Consider the following 19,087-nt stretch of genomic DNA (forward strand, 5'->3'; position numbering starts at 1 on the left):
TGACATCTATAAAAGTTCGGTATCTATGAAGAAGAAATTTAAGAAGTTGTGTCAGAACTAGGGTAGCTGAAATATTTAGTATTATTTAAAATATTCACAGTAAATGTAAACATCTGTGTTTTCCACATATACCACTTGCAATTTTCTAGTTTTCCACTAGTTTGGAACTGTTGTGCAACAAAGGATGTTTTCCTCTTGTTGACTGGTGTGGGTGCAGATGAGAGACATGTTGGGACCTAGGTAATCGAGTTGAGAGGGAGGTGAAACTGGGGTTGGGGAAGCTGATCCGATTGTAGGGGTGGCCTCAGAGAAAGTTAGCTGGTAGTTATATATATACCACTTGTGATTATGTGGAGACCTAGGGCTTCGGAGAAACTGGTGTCTTTAGCTGTGAAAGTTCAGCGGGGGCATATGGCAGTCGAAATTTCAGTGGTAGTTGCTGGTGGTCAGTATATTGGGAGCAAGAAACTAGCTGGCATTTTTGAGTCTAAGGCTTGGAAACCCAAGGCAGAAGCCCTTGGGCAACTTTGGGCCCAAAAGACAGGAATCTGAGAAAGGCAGAGAATTCACTGTGTTTCCTGGTTTCTGTAGCTACAGCTACAAAGCCAAAGGCTACTTTCTGGATCTCGGAGGCTGATGAATCCAAGTGTACTGATGCCTTTGGATTGATCACATTTGGTTTGGGAACTGAGTGGGTCTACCCTTGGAGTGTAGATACCAGAGCCTGGAGCTGAGTGAGCCTGGGAAAGGCAGAGAAACATGGTTTCATGTGAGCTGTTGTCCATAGCCTACAGGCTTAGTGTATTTGCAGACCTGGAAACCGAGAACTGAGAGCCTAATGACACTCTCCACCAGGTATATGTTGCTGGAACAAGTAAGAGAAGTTGCAACTGAATGGGCATAGAGGTGATTTCATCTGTGTGTTGTCATTTTTTTTTTTTTTTTTTTTGCGGTATGCGGGCCTCTCACTGCTGTGGCCCCTCCCATCACGGAGCACAGGCTCCGGACGCACAGGCTCAGCGGCCATGGCTCACGGGCCCAGCCTCTCCGCGGCACGTGGGATCCTCCCGGACTGGAGCACAAACCCATGTCCCCTGCATCGGCAGGCGGACCCCCAACCACTGCGCCACCAGGGAAGCCCTGTGTGTTGTCATTTGATCACTTAACCTACTACCAGAAGAGTTTTACACCAGTTATCACCTACACTGGGAAATATTGGAATCATAAAAGTAGATGCTGATTGATACTAATATTTATGAATTTTATCCAGATAAGACAAATAATGTACTATGTTTAATATTTTTAAGGTACCAGCTAAATCTCTTTGCAAGGATGTGCTTGGATCGCCAGTATCTGGCCATAAACCAGATCTCTACGCAGCTCTCTGTTGATTTGATCCTGCGGTGTATGTCAGATGAGAGCCTGCCCTTTGACCTCCGAGCATCTTTTTGTCGCCTTATGCTGCACATGCATGTTGACCGGGATCCCCAGGAGTCTGTGGTGCCTGTTCGCTATGCCAGGCTCTGGACAGAAATCCCCACAAAGATCACGATTCATGAGTATGTTTGGAAAATTTTCTTTTTTAAAAAAATTTTTAAAATTTTATTTATTTTTTTATACAGCAGGTTCTTATTAGTCATCAGTTTTATCCACATCAGTGTATACATGTCAATCCCAATCGCCCAATTCAGCACACCACCTTCCCCACCCCGCCGTGGTTTTCCCCCCTTGGTGTCCATATGTTTGCTCTCTACATCTGTGTCTCAACTTCTGCCCCGCAAACCGGTTCATGTGTACCATTTTTCTAGGTTCCACATAATGCGTTAATATATGATACTTGTTTTTCTCTTTCTGACTTACTTCACTCTATATGTCAGTCTCTAGATCCATTCACGTCTCAACAAATGACCCAATTTCGTTCCTGTTTATGGCTCAGTAATATTCCATTGTATATATGTACCACTTCTTCTTTATCTATTTGTCTGTCGATGTGCATTTACGTTGCTTCCATGACCTGGCTATTGTAAATAGTGCTGTAATGAACATTGGGGTGCATATGTCTTTTTGAATTATGGTTTTCTCAGGGTATATGCCCAGTAGTGGGATTGCAAGATAATATGGTAATTCTATTTTTAGTTTTTTAAGGAACCTCCATAATGTTCTCCATAGTGGCTGTATCAATTTACATTCCCACCAACAGTGCAAGAGGGTTCCATTTTCTCCACATCCTCTCCAGCATTTGTTGTTTGTAGATTTTCTGATGATGCCCATCCTAACTGGTGTGAGGTGATACCTCATTGTAGTTTTGATTTGCATTTCTCTAATAATTAGTGATGTTGAGCAGCTTTTCATGTACTTCTTGGCCATCTGTATGTCTTCTTTGGAGAAATGTCTATTTAGGTCTTCTGCCCATTTTTGGATTGGGTTGTTTTTTTAATATTGAGCTGCATGAGCTGTTTATATATTTTGGAGATTAATCCTTTGTCTGTTGATTCGTTTGCAAATATTCTCTCCCATTCTGAGGGTTGTCTTTTGGTCTTGTTTATGGTTTCCTTTGCTGTGCAAAACTTTGAAGTTTCATTAGGTCCCATTTGTTTATTTTTATTTCCATTACTCTAGGAGGTGGATCAAAAAAGATCTTGCTGTGATTTATGGCAAAGAGTGTTCTTCCTATGTTTTCCTCTAAGAGTTTTATAGTGCCCAGTCTTACATTTAGGTGTCTAATCCATTTTGAGTTTATTTTTCTGTATGGTGTTAGGGAGTGTTCTAATTTCATTCTTTTACATGTACCTGTCCAGTTTTCCCAGTACCACTTATTGAAGAGACTGTCTTTTCTCCATTGTATATCCTTGCCTCCTTTGTCATAGATTAGTTGACCATAGTTGTGTGGGTTTATCTCTGGGCTTTCTATCTTGTTCCATTGATCTATATTTCTGTTTTTGTGCCAGTACCATATTGTCTAGATTACTGTAGCTTTGTAGTATAGTCTGAAGTCAGGGAGTCTGACTCTTCCAGCTCCATTTTTTTCCCTCAAGACTGCTTTGGCTATTCGCGGTCTTTTGTGTCTCCATACAAATTTTAAGATTTTTTTTGTTTTCGTTCCGTAAAAAATGCCATTGGAAATTTGATAGGGATTGCATTGAATCTTTAGATTGCTTTGGATAGTATAGTCATTTTCACAATAATGATTCTTCCAATCCAAGAACATGGTATATATCTCTCCATCTGTTGGTATCATCTTTAATTTCCTTCATCAGTGTCTTATAGTTTTCTGCATACAGTTCTTTTGTCTCCCTAGGTAGGTTTATTCCTAAGTATCTTATTCTTTTTGTTGCAGTGGTAAATGGGAGTGTTTCCTTAATTTCACTTTCAGATTTTTCATCATTATTGTATAGGAATGCAAGAGATTTTTGTGCACTAATATTGTGTCCTGCAACTTGACCAAATTCATTGATTAGCTCTAGTAGTTTTCTGGTGGCATCTTTAGGATTCTCTATGTATAGTATCATGTCATCTGCAAACAGTGACAGTCTTACTTCTTTTCCAGTTTGTATTCCTTTTATTTCTTTCTCCTCTCTGATTGCCGTGGCTAGAACTTCCAAAACTATGTTGAATATTAGTGGTGAGAGTGGACATCCTTGTCTTCTTCCTGATCTTAGAGGAAATGCTTTCAGTTTTTCACCATGGATAATTATGTTTGCTGTGGGTTTGTTGTATATGGCCTTTATTATGTTGATGTAGGTTCCCTCTATGCCCACTTTCTGGAGAGTTTTTATCATAAATGGATGTTGCATTTTGTGCAAAGCTTTTTCTGCATCTATTGAGGTGATCATATGGTTTTTATTCTTCAGTTTGTTAATATAGTATATATCAGTGATTGATTTGCGTATACTGAAGAATCCCTGCATCCCTGGGATAAATCCCACCTGATGATGGTGTATGATCCTTTCAATGTGTCGTTGGATTCTGTTTGCCAGGATTTTGTCGAGGATTTTTTCATCTATATTCATGAGTGATATTGGTCTGTAATTTTCTTTTTTTGTAGTATCTCTGTCTGGTTTTGGTATCAGGGTGATGGTGGCCTCATAGAATGAGTTTGGGAGTGTTCCTTCGTCTGCAATTTTTTGGAAGATTTGAGAAGGTTGGGTGTTAGCTCTTCTCTAAATGTTTGATAGACTTCACCTGTGAAGCCATCTGGTCCTGGACTTTAGTTTGTTGGAAGATTTTTAATCACAGTTTCAATTCATTACTTGTGATTGGTCTGTTCATATTTTCTGTTTCTTCCTGGTTCAAGCTTGGGAGGTTATACCTTTCTAATAATTTGTCCATTTCTTCCAGGTTGTCCATTTTATTGGCATAGAGTTGCTTGTAGTAGTCTCTTAGCATGCTTTGTATTTGTGTGGTGTCTTTTATAACTTCTCCATTTTCATTTGTAATTTTATTGATTTGAGTCCTCTCCCTCTTTTTTTGGATGAGTCTGTCTAATGGTTTATCAATTTTGTTTATCTTCTCAAAGAACCAGGTTTTAGTTTTATTGATCTTTGCTGTTGTTTACTTTGCTTCTATTTCATTTATTTCTGCTCTGACCTTTATGACTTCATTCCTTCTGCTAACTTTGGGTTTTGTTTGTTCTTCTTTCTCTAGTTCCTATAGGTGTAAGTTTAGATTGTTTATTTGAGATTTTTCTTTTTTCTTGAGGTAGGCTTGTATAGCTATAAACTTCCCTCTTAGAACTGCTTTTGCTGCATCCCATAGATTTTGGATCATCATGTTTTCATTGTCATTCGTCTCAGGTATTTTTTGATTTCCTCTTTGATTTGTTTAGTGATCTCTTGGTTATTTAGTAACGTTTTGTTTAACCTCCATGTGTTTGTGTTTTTTATGGTTTTTTCCCTGTAATTGATTTTAATCTCATAGAGTAATGGTCAGTAAAGTTGCTTGATATAATTTCCATTTTCTGAAGTTTACTGAGGCTTGATTTGTGACCCAAGATGAGATCTATCCTGGAGAATGTTCCGTGCACACTTGAGAAGAAGTGTAATCTCCTGTTTTTGGATGGAATGTCCTATAAATATAAATTAAATCTATCTGGTCTTTTGTGTCATTTAAAGCTTTTGTTTCCTCATTTATTTTCTGTTTGGATGATCCGTCCATTGGTGTAAGTGAGGTGTTAAAGTCCCCCACTATTATTGTGTTACTGTCGATTTCCTCTTTTATAGCTGTTAACAGTTGCCTTATGTATTGAGGTGTTCCTATGTTGGATGCGTATATATTCATAATTGTTATTTCTTCTTCTTGGATTGATCCCTTCATCATTATGTAGTGTCCTTCCTTGTCTCTTGTGGCATTCTTTATTTTAAAGTCTATTTTATCTGATATGAGTACTGCTACTCCCGCTTTCTTTTGATCTCCTTTTGCATGGAATGTCTTTTCCATCCCCTCACTTTCAGTCTGTATGTGTCCCTAGGTCTGAAGTGGGTCTCTTGTAGACGGCATATATATGGGTCTTGTTTTTGTATCCATTCAGCTATCCTGTGTCTTTTGGTTGGAGCATTTAATCCATTCACGTTTAAGGTAATTATCGATATGTTTGTTCCTATTCCCATTTTCTTAATTGTTTTGGGTTTGTTTTTGTAGGTTCTTTTCTTCTCTTGTGTTTCCCACTTAGAGCAGTTCCTGTAGCATTTTTTGTAGAGCTGGTTTGGTGGTGCTGAATTCTCTTAGCTTTTGCTTGTCTCTAAAGCTTTTGATTTCTTCATCGAATCTGAATGAGATCCTTGCTGGGTAGAGTAATCTTGGTTGTAGGTTCTTTCCTTTCATCACTTTATGTATATCATGCCACCGCCTTCTGGCTGTAGAGTTTCTGCTGAGAAATCAGTTGTTAACCTTATGGGAATTCCCTTGTATGTTATTTGTCATTTTTCCCTTGCTGCTTTCAATAATTTTTCTTTGTCTTTAATTTTTGCCAATTTGATTACTATGTGTCTTGGTGTGTTTCTCCTTGGGTTTGTCCTGTATGGGACTTGCTGCATTTCCTGGACTTGGGTTGCTGTTTTCTTTCCCATGTTAGGGATGTTTTCTACTAGCATTTCTTCAAATATTTTCTCTGGTCCTTTCTCTCTCTCTTCTCCTTCTGGACCCCTATAATGCGAATGTTGTTGCGTTTAATATTGTCCCAGCGGTCTCTTAGGCTGTCTTCATTTCTTTTCGTTCTTTTGTCTTTATTCTGTTCCGCAGCAGTGAATTCCAACATTCTACCTTCCAGGTCACTTATGCTTTCTTCTGCCTCAGTTTTTCTGCTATTGATTCCTTCTAGTGTATTTTTCATTTCAGTTAGTGTATTGTTCACCTCTATTTGTTTGTTCTTTAATTCTTCTATGTCTTTGTTACACATTTCTTGCATCTTCTGGATCTTTGCCTCCATTCTTTTTCCGAGGTCCTGGATCATCGTCACCATCATTATTCTGAATTCTTTTTCTGGAAGGTTGCCTATCTCCACTTCATTTAGTTGTTTTTCTGGGGTTTTATCTTGTTCCTTCATCTGGTACATAGCCCTCTGCCTTTTCATCTTGTCTGTCTTTCTGTGAATGTGGTTTTTGTTCCACAGGCTGCAGGATTACAGTTTTTCTTGCTTCTGCTCTGGAAAAATTTCTTGAAGACTTTAAGTTCAGCAGATGAACTCAATGATTTTGATTATGTATTCCGTTTTTAAAAAATTTATTTTGTTGAAGTATGGTTGATTTACAGTGTTGTGTTAATTTCTACTATACAGCAAAGTGATTTGGTTATACATAGGTATACATTCTTTTTCATCTTCTTTTCCATTATGATTTATCACAGAATATTGAGTGTGGTTCCTTGTGCTATACAGTAGGACCTAGTTGTTTATCCATTTTATATATAATAGTTTGCATCTACTAATCCCAAACTGCCAATCCGTCCCTCCCCCAAATGTCTTCAGTTTTGAAATGAAATATAACGAAAGGCATTTCTTTATTCAGACTTGGATTGTTAATTTTCCAAATGCAAACAAGATACTCTTTTTGTAAAGTAAAATGACAGCTCTTGATAATAGAAAAGTTATTCTGGAAACCAATAAACAGAAATCATGTTAATAAAAGGAGTAACAATTAATAAAAGGAGTAACAATGGTAGACTCTGATTTAAATGCTTTACATGTATCAACTCATTTCAAAATAGCTCCATTTTATAGATGAGGGTACAAAGTGTAGAAAGGTTCATTAATTTACCCAAGCTTAGAAGTCAAGAGGTCAAAATATATATATTTTCCTATTTTAAATGATTAGAATCAATTTAACTTCTTTTAACTTCTTTCTGTCTTCATAGATATGATTCTATAACAGACTCTTCCAGAAATGATATGAAGAGGAAATTTGCACTGACAATGGAATTTGTTGAAGAATACTTGAAAGAGGTTGTAAATCAGCCTTTTCCTTTTGGAGATAAAGAAAAAAACAAACTGACATTTGAGGTACTTTTTTAAAACAATCCGTGAGGTTATTCAATTTATGCTGTCTAAAATTAGATACATTGAACATTAAAGATTTTTTTCCCTCTAATATTTAGGATGTTTTAGTAATTAGGTAGTTGAATTCATGAACATATGATTCCCTCTGCCACTGATTAAAGGATAGATTTGATGCTTTAATTATACCTGATATAGAATACTAAATGTTTTATTTATAATTACCTGTTAGATACTCTGATTTTTCTAGTTTCATTTATTGTGTAAGCTTTATTGCATTTAATGAACAAAGACAGCTTTGCATATTTATAAAATGGTTGGATACATTTTTTTCATCTCCATGAAGGTAATGTTTTTAGCCTTATTAAACTGAATTGAAATACCACCAGTTATAATATCACTTTGGGGATATAGGGACAAAACTAGAGAAAAGATGCCATTACATGATATCTGGGGTATTAGGTGCCTACTGGTGTGTAACAGATTACCCCCAAACTTAGCAGCGCAAAGCAATAAGCATGTATTATCTCACAGAGTCCATGGGTCAGGAATCTGGGAGGGCTTATTAGTTGGGTAGTTCTAGGTCAGGGTCTCTCTTGAGGTCAGGATCTCACAGGCTGTCGATTGGGGTTGCAGTTTCTGTGGGTCAGGAATCTGAGAGGGCTTATTAGTTGGATGGTTGTAGGTCAGGGTCTCTCATGAGATCAGGGCCTCACAAGCTGTTGATTGGGGTTGCAGTCATCTGGGGTTAGATGATCTGCTTCTAAGATCACTTGTGTGGTTGCTGGCGGCTACATTTCCTTGCTGGCTATTGTCTAGACACCTCATCTTCTTGCCGTGTGGGCCTTTCCATAGGCTGCCTCAGTGTCCTTACAGTATGGCACCTGGCTTCCCCCAGAGCAACCATTAGAGAGAGAGAAAGAGAGAGCCCAAGATGGAAGTTGCAATCTCCTATAACCTAATCTTAGAACTGTCATGTCATCACTTCTGCTGTATGCCGTTGGAGACTCTGACTAACCCTGGGGCAATGTGGAAGGAGACCCTACATTGGGCGCCATCTTGGAAGCTGGCTCTCACACCTAGTATGTCCTACAGTATCCAGGAGACCACACAGTGGCATAAGGAACATATATTTCGAGACAGATTTCTTGGATAATATTCATTTATTAAAGTAATTCATTAAAGTAACTATTTATTAAGTGGTATCCTATGGACGTAAGTTAATGTTTAAATAAGAGGTAAATCATTCTAATGTAAATCTCTTTTAACCACCCTGATACAACTAATATCTTGTCTTGTCCCTTCCTTGCTGGCTGTTGACAAGATACCTCATCTTCTTGTCACATGGGCCTTTGATGGGGTTGATGAACTGGTCTTATTTGGATTTAATTCTAAACTTGACTAAATTGGAGTTCAGTGGTTGCTTTCAGAGGTATTTCAATTCCTAGGTATTAAAGAATTAGAAAGGTTAGAAATACCTGCACTAACTTAGATAATAAAAAGTCAATGCTAATTTCCGTTCCTAATGTTTTTCTTTTCTTTTTCACCTTCTCCCCGCCTTTTTAAAATTAAGGTGGTCCATTTGGCTCGGAATCTTATATACTTTGGATTTTATAGTTTCAGTGAATTATTAAGGCTAACAAGAACACTTCTGGCTATCCTTGACATCGTTCAGGCCCCCATGTCATCGTATTTTGAAAGATTAAGCAAATTTCAAGATGGAGGTAAGAACTTTGGAGAAAAGTTATAATCTTTTTGGTATTTCTTTGAGGTGAGATAGAAAACAAATCTATAGAGAAGTGGTTGTTAACATGTACCTGCTAATATATGTGTGCAAATGGAATGTCATCCTGTGGTAGGACTGAGTGACCAGAGGCTGGATATACAAACATTCTTCTCTGTTTTTAATGAAAAGCTTTAAAAGACAACTTCATAAGATCAATGAATTCCACCTTCAGCAGCTCATGTTAAGGTCAATCCACTAGTGAAGTATTATGTGTTAAAAAGTCTTAATACTTGTGATCATCGTGGTGTGTGTCATGTGCTGGCTACGCTTCATAGCATGGCATAAAAAATGCAGAGAATGGGCACACTCAGGGTCACACCAGAGAAGCAGAGAGCAAGGCTAGCACAAGAGGCAGTACAGTAAAGTGGGCAAGAGAGCATGCGCTTTTGAGTCAGAGTGCCTATGTTCAAATCCTGCCTTGACCATTTATTAACTTAGGCAAGGTACTTATCTTCTCCAAGAGTTTCTTTTCTTATCTGAGATATGATGTTGAAAATAACAGTATCTTCCTCACAATCTCCATGTGAGAATTAAGTGAATGTGTACAACATATTCAAAGCACTTATAACAGTGCCCATCTCATAACTCAATAAAATTTTTTTCAGATGGTGATTGTCTTTAAGTAGGATGCTCTGAAAATACCGTGTGGTATAGAATTGTTTGCAGAATGTATATTGAAGAGTGCATTTAAGGTATACAGCTGTAAGGAAGTGGGGAAGGTAGGATTGGGCAGACAGAGAAGCTGAGCCACAGTGAGGTTACAATTGAGGTCATTGCTGATCCTACAGGGAGCTCTGGAGCTGAGTTGGCCCTTCAAAGTGGTCACAAATTAAGGCAAAGGGCCTGAGCTTTATATCCTCGCATTAGCCAGCCTTGACTGCTGGCTTCATCACAGAGGGGGTGTGTAGCTTTGGGTAAGGCAGTCCCCCTGGACAAGGGTCATTCTTAGTGGGAAGCACGGCTTCGAGAAGACAGCAGTCATCATGCCCAGCAACTGAGGAAATAGATACCTCAGCTCTAAGAGGTGATGCGGGTGGAGCATAATGTATCCACTATAGTATCCACTATAGGATTAAACGGTAAAGCCAGAAATCTAACTTCGGACATAGGGAAGAAATACATGACTAGGAATGATAAATGAACAAGTAGCTGAAGTAATTAATTGTGATGCCTAAATCTCAATTCCTTCTACATCTGCCAAAAATCTGTACAGACCAATAAAAAGCAAATTATACCCCATAAATCCCTCACCTTCAGCAGAACTAGAGGACAGAGGACAGTCTGAACTTCAGTTATTATAAGTGGAAAAGCAACATCAGTTTTTAGTGGCACTGTCTCACTGTTCCTACTGAGAGCCTCTGTGGACAGTTAGGGAGTTCTGGAAAAACCATGTGGAAGAGACAGGAAGGGATTGTGTGAAAATCACCCTTAGAATTCCTTGGTGGTCCAGTGGTCAGGACTTCTTGCTTCCACTTCTGGGGACCTAGGTTTAATCCCTGGTCAGGGAACTAAGATCCATCAAGCTGCATGGTGTGGCCAAAAAAAAAAAAAAGAAAAAAGAAAAGAAAAAAGAAAACCACCCTTAGAAAAAGAAAGTCTGTCTATCCTAAGGGTGAAAATATTGAAAGAGATTCCAGGTAGATAAGAGCACTGAGTAAGGAGGAAGGAACTTGAAAGTACACAGGTAGCAGTTGTGGAAAAGCAATGCTTCTAGGGATGAACAAGGTTAAAAGTAAGGAAGAGGCACCCTTTGGAGTCTTGTTGGTGAAGGCAAAAAGAAACAAGGTGGGGAAATCTAGAATACCAGATAAAAGAAACTAACACAGTATTGTGAAGCAATTACACTCCAATAATGATCTATTAAAAAAAATTGAAGAAAATATAACTTCCTCCACTGCCCCCCAACAAAAACCAGACTTTAAAGAAACTGCACTTCATGACTCAGACAGAAGAGGGTGCTCCTGAACTGAAGATCATGTAAACCAGCTCATGTTGTCACCTTGTCCATGAAATGCAGAAATGTAATCAGTCTTCATCTCTATGAAAGGACTGTAAGATCAAAACATTTCAGTTGATGGAAATTTCTCTCTGAACATCAACCATGAAAGAGAAGAAAATTGTCAATGATACTCTAAACTGAATTAAATATCTTCAAACATGAAACATGAATGTATGAAATACACCTTGAATCATAAATCCAAGAACTAAGGTTAGAAATGGACCAACACAAACCAGTGGGAAATGAAATGAAAGTTGATTGGACTCAGAAAAGAAAAAGACTTTATTATTATTATTTTTAGAAATAACAGATCGAATTACAAGGTATCAAAGGAAGAATACATTTGAATGAAAGTATAGTAAGCACCATTGAAGAAAGGCAGGAGAACAGTGATGAGAATGTTAAGGATTTAAAGAAACAAGTAAAAATGGTCAGTGAGAAAGTGGTTGAAATGGAAGAAAGGCAAAGAAGAACCATCATATGAATAATTGGAGTCCCTGAAAAAGAAAAGCAAAACAATGGAACAGACCTGAGATTTAAAATTCCAATCCAAGAAAACATTCTGTAACTAAAAGATAACCTGAATTCTACATGGTGAAGTTATGTAGGATGATAATCTCCAAGACTTAAGACATAGAAAAACGAAACTATTATATATAGTATATATTCAGACAGAGTGGTGAGGGGGACAGTGAGGCACTATGAAAGCAAATGGAGAAAAAAGGAAAGGAAAGATGCTTCCTGGTATGATGCTTTTTACGATACCCAGTTTACTTTACACCAGACCATTCTTTTTTTTTTTTTTTTTTTTTTCCGGTACGCGGGCCTCTCACTGCTGTGGCCTCTCCCGCCGTGGAGCACAGGCTCCGGACGCGCAGGCCCAGCGGCCGTGGCTCACGGGCCCAGCCGCTCCGCGGCACGTGGGATCCTCCCGGACCGGGGCACGAACCCGCGTCCCCTGCATCGGCAGGCGGACCCCCAACCACTGCGCCACCAGGGAAGCCCCAGACCATTCTTTAAAAACTTAGAAATTGATTTTGACTTTTGTTCTCAGTGCTTATAGTCTGCTTTCAGAGTTATACCCTACAGAGTATTTTATTCCTCTGAGAATTTGCTGATATCTTGTACGTACTCTCCACTGTCCTGTGTGTGTCTGCCCTCTAAGACACGTTTTCTACTCTTTTCAGTATTTTATAATTCTCATATTTTCTCATGAACTCCATTCACCTCTGGATACCTTAATCATTCTTTCAACTCTCTGAGAACGATTAATTTTTCAATAAGAATTTATTGAGCAACTATTGCATGCCAGACATTATTCTAGACACTGGAAAAAAAAATGATGAACAAGATAGAGTCCTTAGCCCTAGTGGGGACAGACAATAAATAGGCATAATCCCTCACCTCTCCCTATTGGGGGAGACAGTCAGATAATAAACAAATGAATATACACTATTACATTGCATAATACTATGGACAAAAATCAAGTAGGACAATATGGAGCATGATGGAGAAGGGACGGGCAGTTATTTTTAGCTAGAGTAGATTTTTTTTCAATTGAAGTATAGTTGATTTACAATGTTGTGTTAGTTTCAGGTGTACAGCAAAGTGTTTCCGTTATACATATATATATATCTATTTTTTTTCAGATTCTTTTCCCTTATAGCTTATTGTGAAATATTGAATATAGTTCCTTGTGGTGTATAGTAGGACCTTGTTGGTTGTCTATTTTATATATAGTAATGTGTATATGTCAATCTTAATCTTCCAATTTATCCCTTCCCCCCTTACCCCCTGGTAACCATAAGTTTATTTTCTACATCTGTAACTATTTCTGTTTGTATATAAGTTCATTTGTATCATTTTTAAGATTCCGCATATAAGTGATATCATATGATATTTGCCTTTGCCTGACTTACTTCACTTAGTATGATAATTTCTAAGTCCATCCATGTTGCTGCAAATGGCAATATTACATTCTTTTTTATGTCTGAGTAATATTCCCTTGTATATATGTACCATATCTTCTTTATCCAGTCATCTGTCGCTGGACATTTAGGTTGCTTCCATGTCTGGCTGTTGTAAATAGTGCTGCTATGAACATTGGGGTGCATGTATCTTTTCGAATTATGGTTTTCTCTGGATATATGCCCAGGAATGGGATTGCAGGATCATATGGTAGCTCTATTCTTAGTTTTTTAAGGAACTTCCATACTGTTCTCCATAGTGGCTGTATCAATTTACATTCCCACCAGCAGTGCAGGAGGGTTCCCTTTTCTCCACACCCTCTCCAGCATTTATTATATGTAGACTTTATGATGATGGCCATTCTGACTGGTGTGAGGTGATACCTCACTGTAGTTTTGGTTTGCATTTCTAGCTAGTTTTTGTTTGCATTGAACAACCTCTCTGATGTCTGAGCAGAGACCTACATGCATCAAGGAAGATGGCCCTGAGGCAGAGTCAGCTTGTTATGTGTGAGGAGCAGCAGGAAGGCCATTTTAGCTGAGGCAAAGTGAGGGAAGGGAGAATACAGGAGAAAAGGCTGGAGAAGCTCAGACTGTAGAGATTTGTAGACCCTTGAATTTGAATTGTGCTCTAAGTTTGATGGGCAACTTCAGAGGGTTTTGAGAAGGGATCAATATGATTTGATAACTTTGGCAGCTGAGTGGACAGTAGTGAACATGTATGTGGACATAAATGTTAGAAAGACCATAGAAAGGAGGCTATGGCAGGATTGGAAGATGGTGTTGGACTAGAATAGAAGTGGTAGAAGTGGATGAATTTGGAATGGTACTGTCCTGACTCATAGGACTTGGATGTGAAATGGGAAAGAAAGAAGAGAGTCAAAGATTATTCCTGGGTTTTGAAAGCAGTTGGATGAATGTGGTACTATTTATTGAGGTGAGAAAGACTAGTGGATAAGTAGGGTTGTAGGGACAATCGGGATTTCTGTTTGGGCACATCAGGTGGGAAATGACTGTTAGGCATCCAGTTGGGGATGTTACGGTGACAGTTGGATATGTGGATGAACTTAGGGTATTGTCAGGGTAGAAATATGAATGTGAGAATTGGTGCATAGGAGACATGAATACGATCACTTAAGGAGTGATTGTTGATTGGGAAGAAATGACATCTAAAGACTGAATCCTGGATGCACCAACATTGAACACCAAGATCGAGCAGGCCCCTGCAAAAGAGTCTGGGACAGAGAACCAGTGAGTAAAGAGGAAAACCAGGAGAATACGTTGTCTTGGAGGCCAAATGAAAAGTAATTGTAATTGTTTGTTGGCTTATATGATATATTTCCTAGATAGCTGCTGTTCATTGAGTACTGTATGTGCTGAGTGGTTTTCCATGGACTACTTTCCATGTAGAGTGACTTGTGCTTAACCATGACACACGGTGTTACTCCATTAGTTAAATATAAAACACCATAATTCTATTCCAGTATAAATGGTGATTCATGATAGTTTTTATCAGCCCATTATAATTCTCTAAGAAACTTCTTGCTGTGTTGTAAGAAATACCTGTATGTGTCCTGCATGAACCGAGGCTCAGAGGTCTCTTCCTTTTGACACTCGACTCGTGTGGTGTGTAGAATGGTGTCTCTTTATTTGGGGAAAGGCATTTTCCTAATCTGTGGAAAGGGTTTGTGGATTTTGCCTAGATTTTTGGAATTGAAAGAATATGTTTAGTAGTAAATACCCTAGAAATCTGTTATTCTGGTCCTTGGGGCATTGAAATTAATTTGAATTTAAGGACTATAGTTTAAGATCCCTTCTCTTGATATTTGCAAATCAGAGGGTAAATTATTTCTTTTATACATTCCTATTATTGGATACATAATATAAACTGTGAGAAAATGTAGTTTGTTGTTAAGCATGATTTGATAACAGTATATACTATATATCTATATCTATATCTCTATCTCTATCTATCTCTATCTCTATCTCTATCTCTATCTCTATCTCTATCTCTATCTATCTCTATCTCTATCTCTATCTCTATCTCTATCTCTATCTCTATCTCTATCTCTATCTCTATCTATATCTATATCTATATCTCTATCTCTATCTATATCTCTATCTATATCTCTATCTATATCTCTATCTCTATCTCTATCTATATCTCTATCTCTATCTCTATCTCTATCTCTATCTATCTCTATCTCTATCTCTATCTCTATCTCTATCTCTATCTATCTCTATCTCTATCTCTATCTATATCTCTATCTCTATCTATATCTCTATCTATATCTATCTCTATCTCTATCTATATCTCTATCTATATCTCTATCTCTATCTCTATCTATATCTCTATCTCTATCTATATCTCTATCTATATCTCTATCTCTATCTCTATCTATATCTCTATCTATATCTATATCTCTATCTCTATCTCTATCTATATCTCTATCTATATCTATATCTCTATCTCTATCTCTATCTATATATCTATATCTATATCTATATCTCTATCTCTACCTATATCTATATCTATATCTCTATCTCTATCTCTATCTATATCTATATCTATATCTCTATCTCTATCTATATCTATATCTATATCTCTATCTCTATCTATATCTATATCTCTATCTCTATCTCTATCTATCTCTATCTATATCTCTATCTCTATCTCTATCTCTATCTCTATCTCTATCTCTATCTATTTCTCTATCTATATCTATATCTATATCTATATCTCTATCTATATCTATATCTATATCTATATCTATATCTATATCTCTATCTCTATCTCTGTCTCTATCTATATCTATATCTATATCTATATCTATATCTATCTATCTATATATATATCTTGTATATACTATACAAGATACCTCTGAGAGAATTTGTTAGAGTGAGCTTTCTTCATTTCTCTCAACTCTAAAAGCCCTTCTCAAGGAATCATTTTTGCTTTTACTAGCACTAAATGTTTATTTAATATCATTCTCTTGCATACATATGGGAGGACAATGCTTTTATAGTAAAACACTCTCTAGATTTCTTTGGAGCATAACTATACTTGCAAGACAAAAAAGAAAAAGTACTATACTTTTGTCAATGTTGCCTTGAGGTACATTTGAAAAAGTGAATATGTGGCTTTATTTACATTACATAAAACAGAAAAGAAAGAACGTACCTCGCAGGGATACCTTGTTTCCTCATAAATATTGCCAATATGCGAATGTAATGGAATTGTGCCTGGATTCCACACTGTTTTGTAAAAAGTACCAATATAGAAAACCATAATCAGGGAGATTAATTAATTTGCGTAAGATGCATGAGTAAGTCAGTAGCATTGCGAAGAATTAAAGTGCAAGGAATTAGTCTTCCTATCTTTTGCACCACTCAATTATTTATTAGTCTGATGAGCTAATATTTTAGAAAAATTGTTACTGAGGTTAGAATTTTGGTCCGTAAATTTTTTTGAAGTTAACGCTTCTGTAGGGGCTCGGTCTTACAGGTATTCTTTAAGGTAAGTAAACAAAAGACAGAGTTGAAAATAAATTTTGAAAATAAAAAATAATAAAATTGGGACAAAGCAACATCACGTGCCTCTAGATGTGACGTACTGAGAAGGACACGACATTGCCTATTTAGTTATTCCTGACAAAAATTCATAATCACCATCTAATTATGAAGAAATATCAGACAGGTACAGAGTGAGGGGGGTATTTTATAGAACAACTGGCTTGAACATTTCGAAAATGTCAGTGTTATGAAAGATAAAGTTTGAGAAACTGTTTCAGAATAAAGGAGATAAAAGAGACATGACAACTACATATAATATGGGGTTTTGGATCAGGAAAATTATTATCTACAGAAGACATTATTGGCACAATTGGTAAAATTTGAATATGGATTGTACATTAGGTTGTAGTGTTGTATCAGATTTCCTGAATTTTATAATTGTACTGTACTGTAGTTATGGAAGAGAATGTACTTGTTTTTAGCAAATACGTGCTGAAGAATTGAGAGTTAAAAAGGTCATGATGTTTGGAACTAACTCCCAAAGAGTGCAGGAAAGATTGTGTGTGTGTGTGTGTGTGTGTGTGTGTGTGTGTGTGTGTGTGTACAGAGAGAGAGAGGATGTAAATGTGGCAGAATTTGTGAATCTGATAAATGTGGGCAGAGGGTGTTATGGATGTTCTTTGTACTATTCTTGTAACTCTTTCCATAAATTCGAAAGTATTTCAAAACAGAAAAATTAATGACTTAAATAATTAGGCAAGTAAGAAAATGATTTATTATATGTAAGATGACATTTCAAACTTACAGCATTATCTTGCAACTCTTCTAGGAGATGTGTTATTATAGCTGAGTTCTCTTAAGCTATACATTCCTAGAAAAGCCCTATTAGACTCTATAAATTCTTAGCAAAAGAAGCAAGAGAGAACACATTTCTGGAATTTCCATATGTGGAGACAGGATTGTCAGGCCTGGGAAAAATTCCTGTGGTACAGGGTGAGACTGAGGCTGATGCCAGAGAGGAAATCCCAGATTACGGGAAGTACCTGGAGAAAAAAGAATTGTTATTCTAAAGGACGAGTCAGGGAGCTGTAGCAGTATTGCCACAGTATAATACCCGGTGTAGCACCATCTTGGCTCTTGTATATTAAAAGTGTTTGATTATATTTTCTTAATTTTAGTGAAACTTTATTTTTATTGCCAGTCATTTGCAAAATACAATTTTTTAAGAATAGGAGGTAATTTTATAAGCACTGTTGCTGGACAGGCCAGCTCTTTCAAGTAAATGATAACAGCTTTCTTTTCTCATACTGTGTCTGGAAAATTCTGTGCAATAGAACTATGTCTTTTTTTATCCTTTTGATCGACTTAGCACTTAAGAATTCTGCTCTAGCCCAGTTGGGGCTGGACATTCAGAGAAATGTGTCTGGTCATTGTTTGGCAGGTCAGACCCAGGGGAGCGGAAGAAGAGAGAGGTGTGTGGAGAAGGTGAAGGCTTACGGTTCCCGGAGTTCAATTCCATGCCAGTGATTCGTGTTTGAGGCAATGGGGATGGCTGCCTTGGAAAGTGGCAATTACAGAAGTTTTCCTCTTCTGGGTCCTTGGTTACAGGGCAGCCCTTCGCGTCACTGGGAGTTGTCCTCATCCTAGAGCTGGTTGCGAGTCTGAGTCTAGCTCCCAGGTTGTGTCTGTTCACCGTCACGGTGGCTTTTTAGTTGGCATGCTCAGCAGAAATTGATAGGTTCAGAAGCAGCTTCTCATTTTCGTGCCCTAGAGGTGGTCCATTCAGAAAATTATCCAGGCACACTCACACGGAGACAAAAGGAGCTGGCACTGCCCTGGCCTTTACTGTAGTGAGGCAGAAGCTTCTCGTCTTCAGAGCTATCAACTATCAACTTTTCGTTCACTATGTACTCACTTAAGGGAAGAAATACTGTTTCCAAACAAGTGTATTCCCTCCCAGCAGGCTATGTTGTTCAGTGAGTGTGCTTTGCCTAATACCTGTCATTTACTCTCCGTGATTTAGAATTCACAGGCACCATTCAGTGTAATTGATCTTTTGGATCGAAGGATTATGTCAAGCAGTGCTCTTCTTTGTCATGTTTAGAAGTTAAAAGCAAATGCCATATACAGGCTGATAAACTGGATATTGTCAATATATTTGTGAAAGTACATTTCATTTAAAAAATTATGCGTCTCTCTTTATGCTTGCTGAAGGATACACAATCAAGGATTGATACTACTACAGGCATACCTTCTTTTATTGCACTTAGCTTTATTGCTAAGATATTGCATTTTTCACAAACGGAAGATTTGTGTCACCCCTGAGTCCAGCAAGT

General features: G+C 37.6%; 1 protein-coding gene across 2 annotated transcripts in view; it reads left to right on the forward strand.

The window, feature by feature from the left end:
* The window catches only part of ITPR2 (inositol 1,4,5-trisphosphate receptor type 2), a 530,755-nt gene that overhangs the window by 174,732 nt on the left and 336,936 nt on the right, over positions 1-19,087 (forward strand). For both annotated transcript variants that reach the window (XM_032646410.1, XM_032646411.1), the window contains exons 19-21: positions 1,308-1,559; positions 7,348-7,492; positions 9,060-9,210. In XM_032646410.1, the coding sequence (XP_032502301.1) occupies positions 1,308-1,559; positions 7,348-7,492; positions 9,060-9,210 (548 nt within the window). The remainder of the gene's footprint in view (positions 1-1,307; positions 1,560-7,347; positions 7,493-9,059; positions 9,211-19,087) is intronic.

This window comes from Phocoena sinus, chromosome 10 (assembly GCF_008692025.1).
Source record: "Phocoena sinus isolate mPhoSin1 chromosome 10, mPhoSin1.pri, whole genome shotgun sequence".
Lineage (NCBI taxonomy): Eukaryota > Metazoa > Chordata > Mammalia > Artiodactyla > Phocoenidae > Phocoena > Phocoena sinus.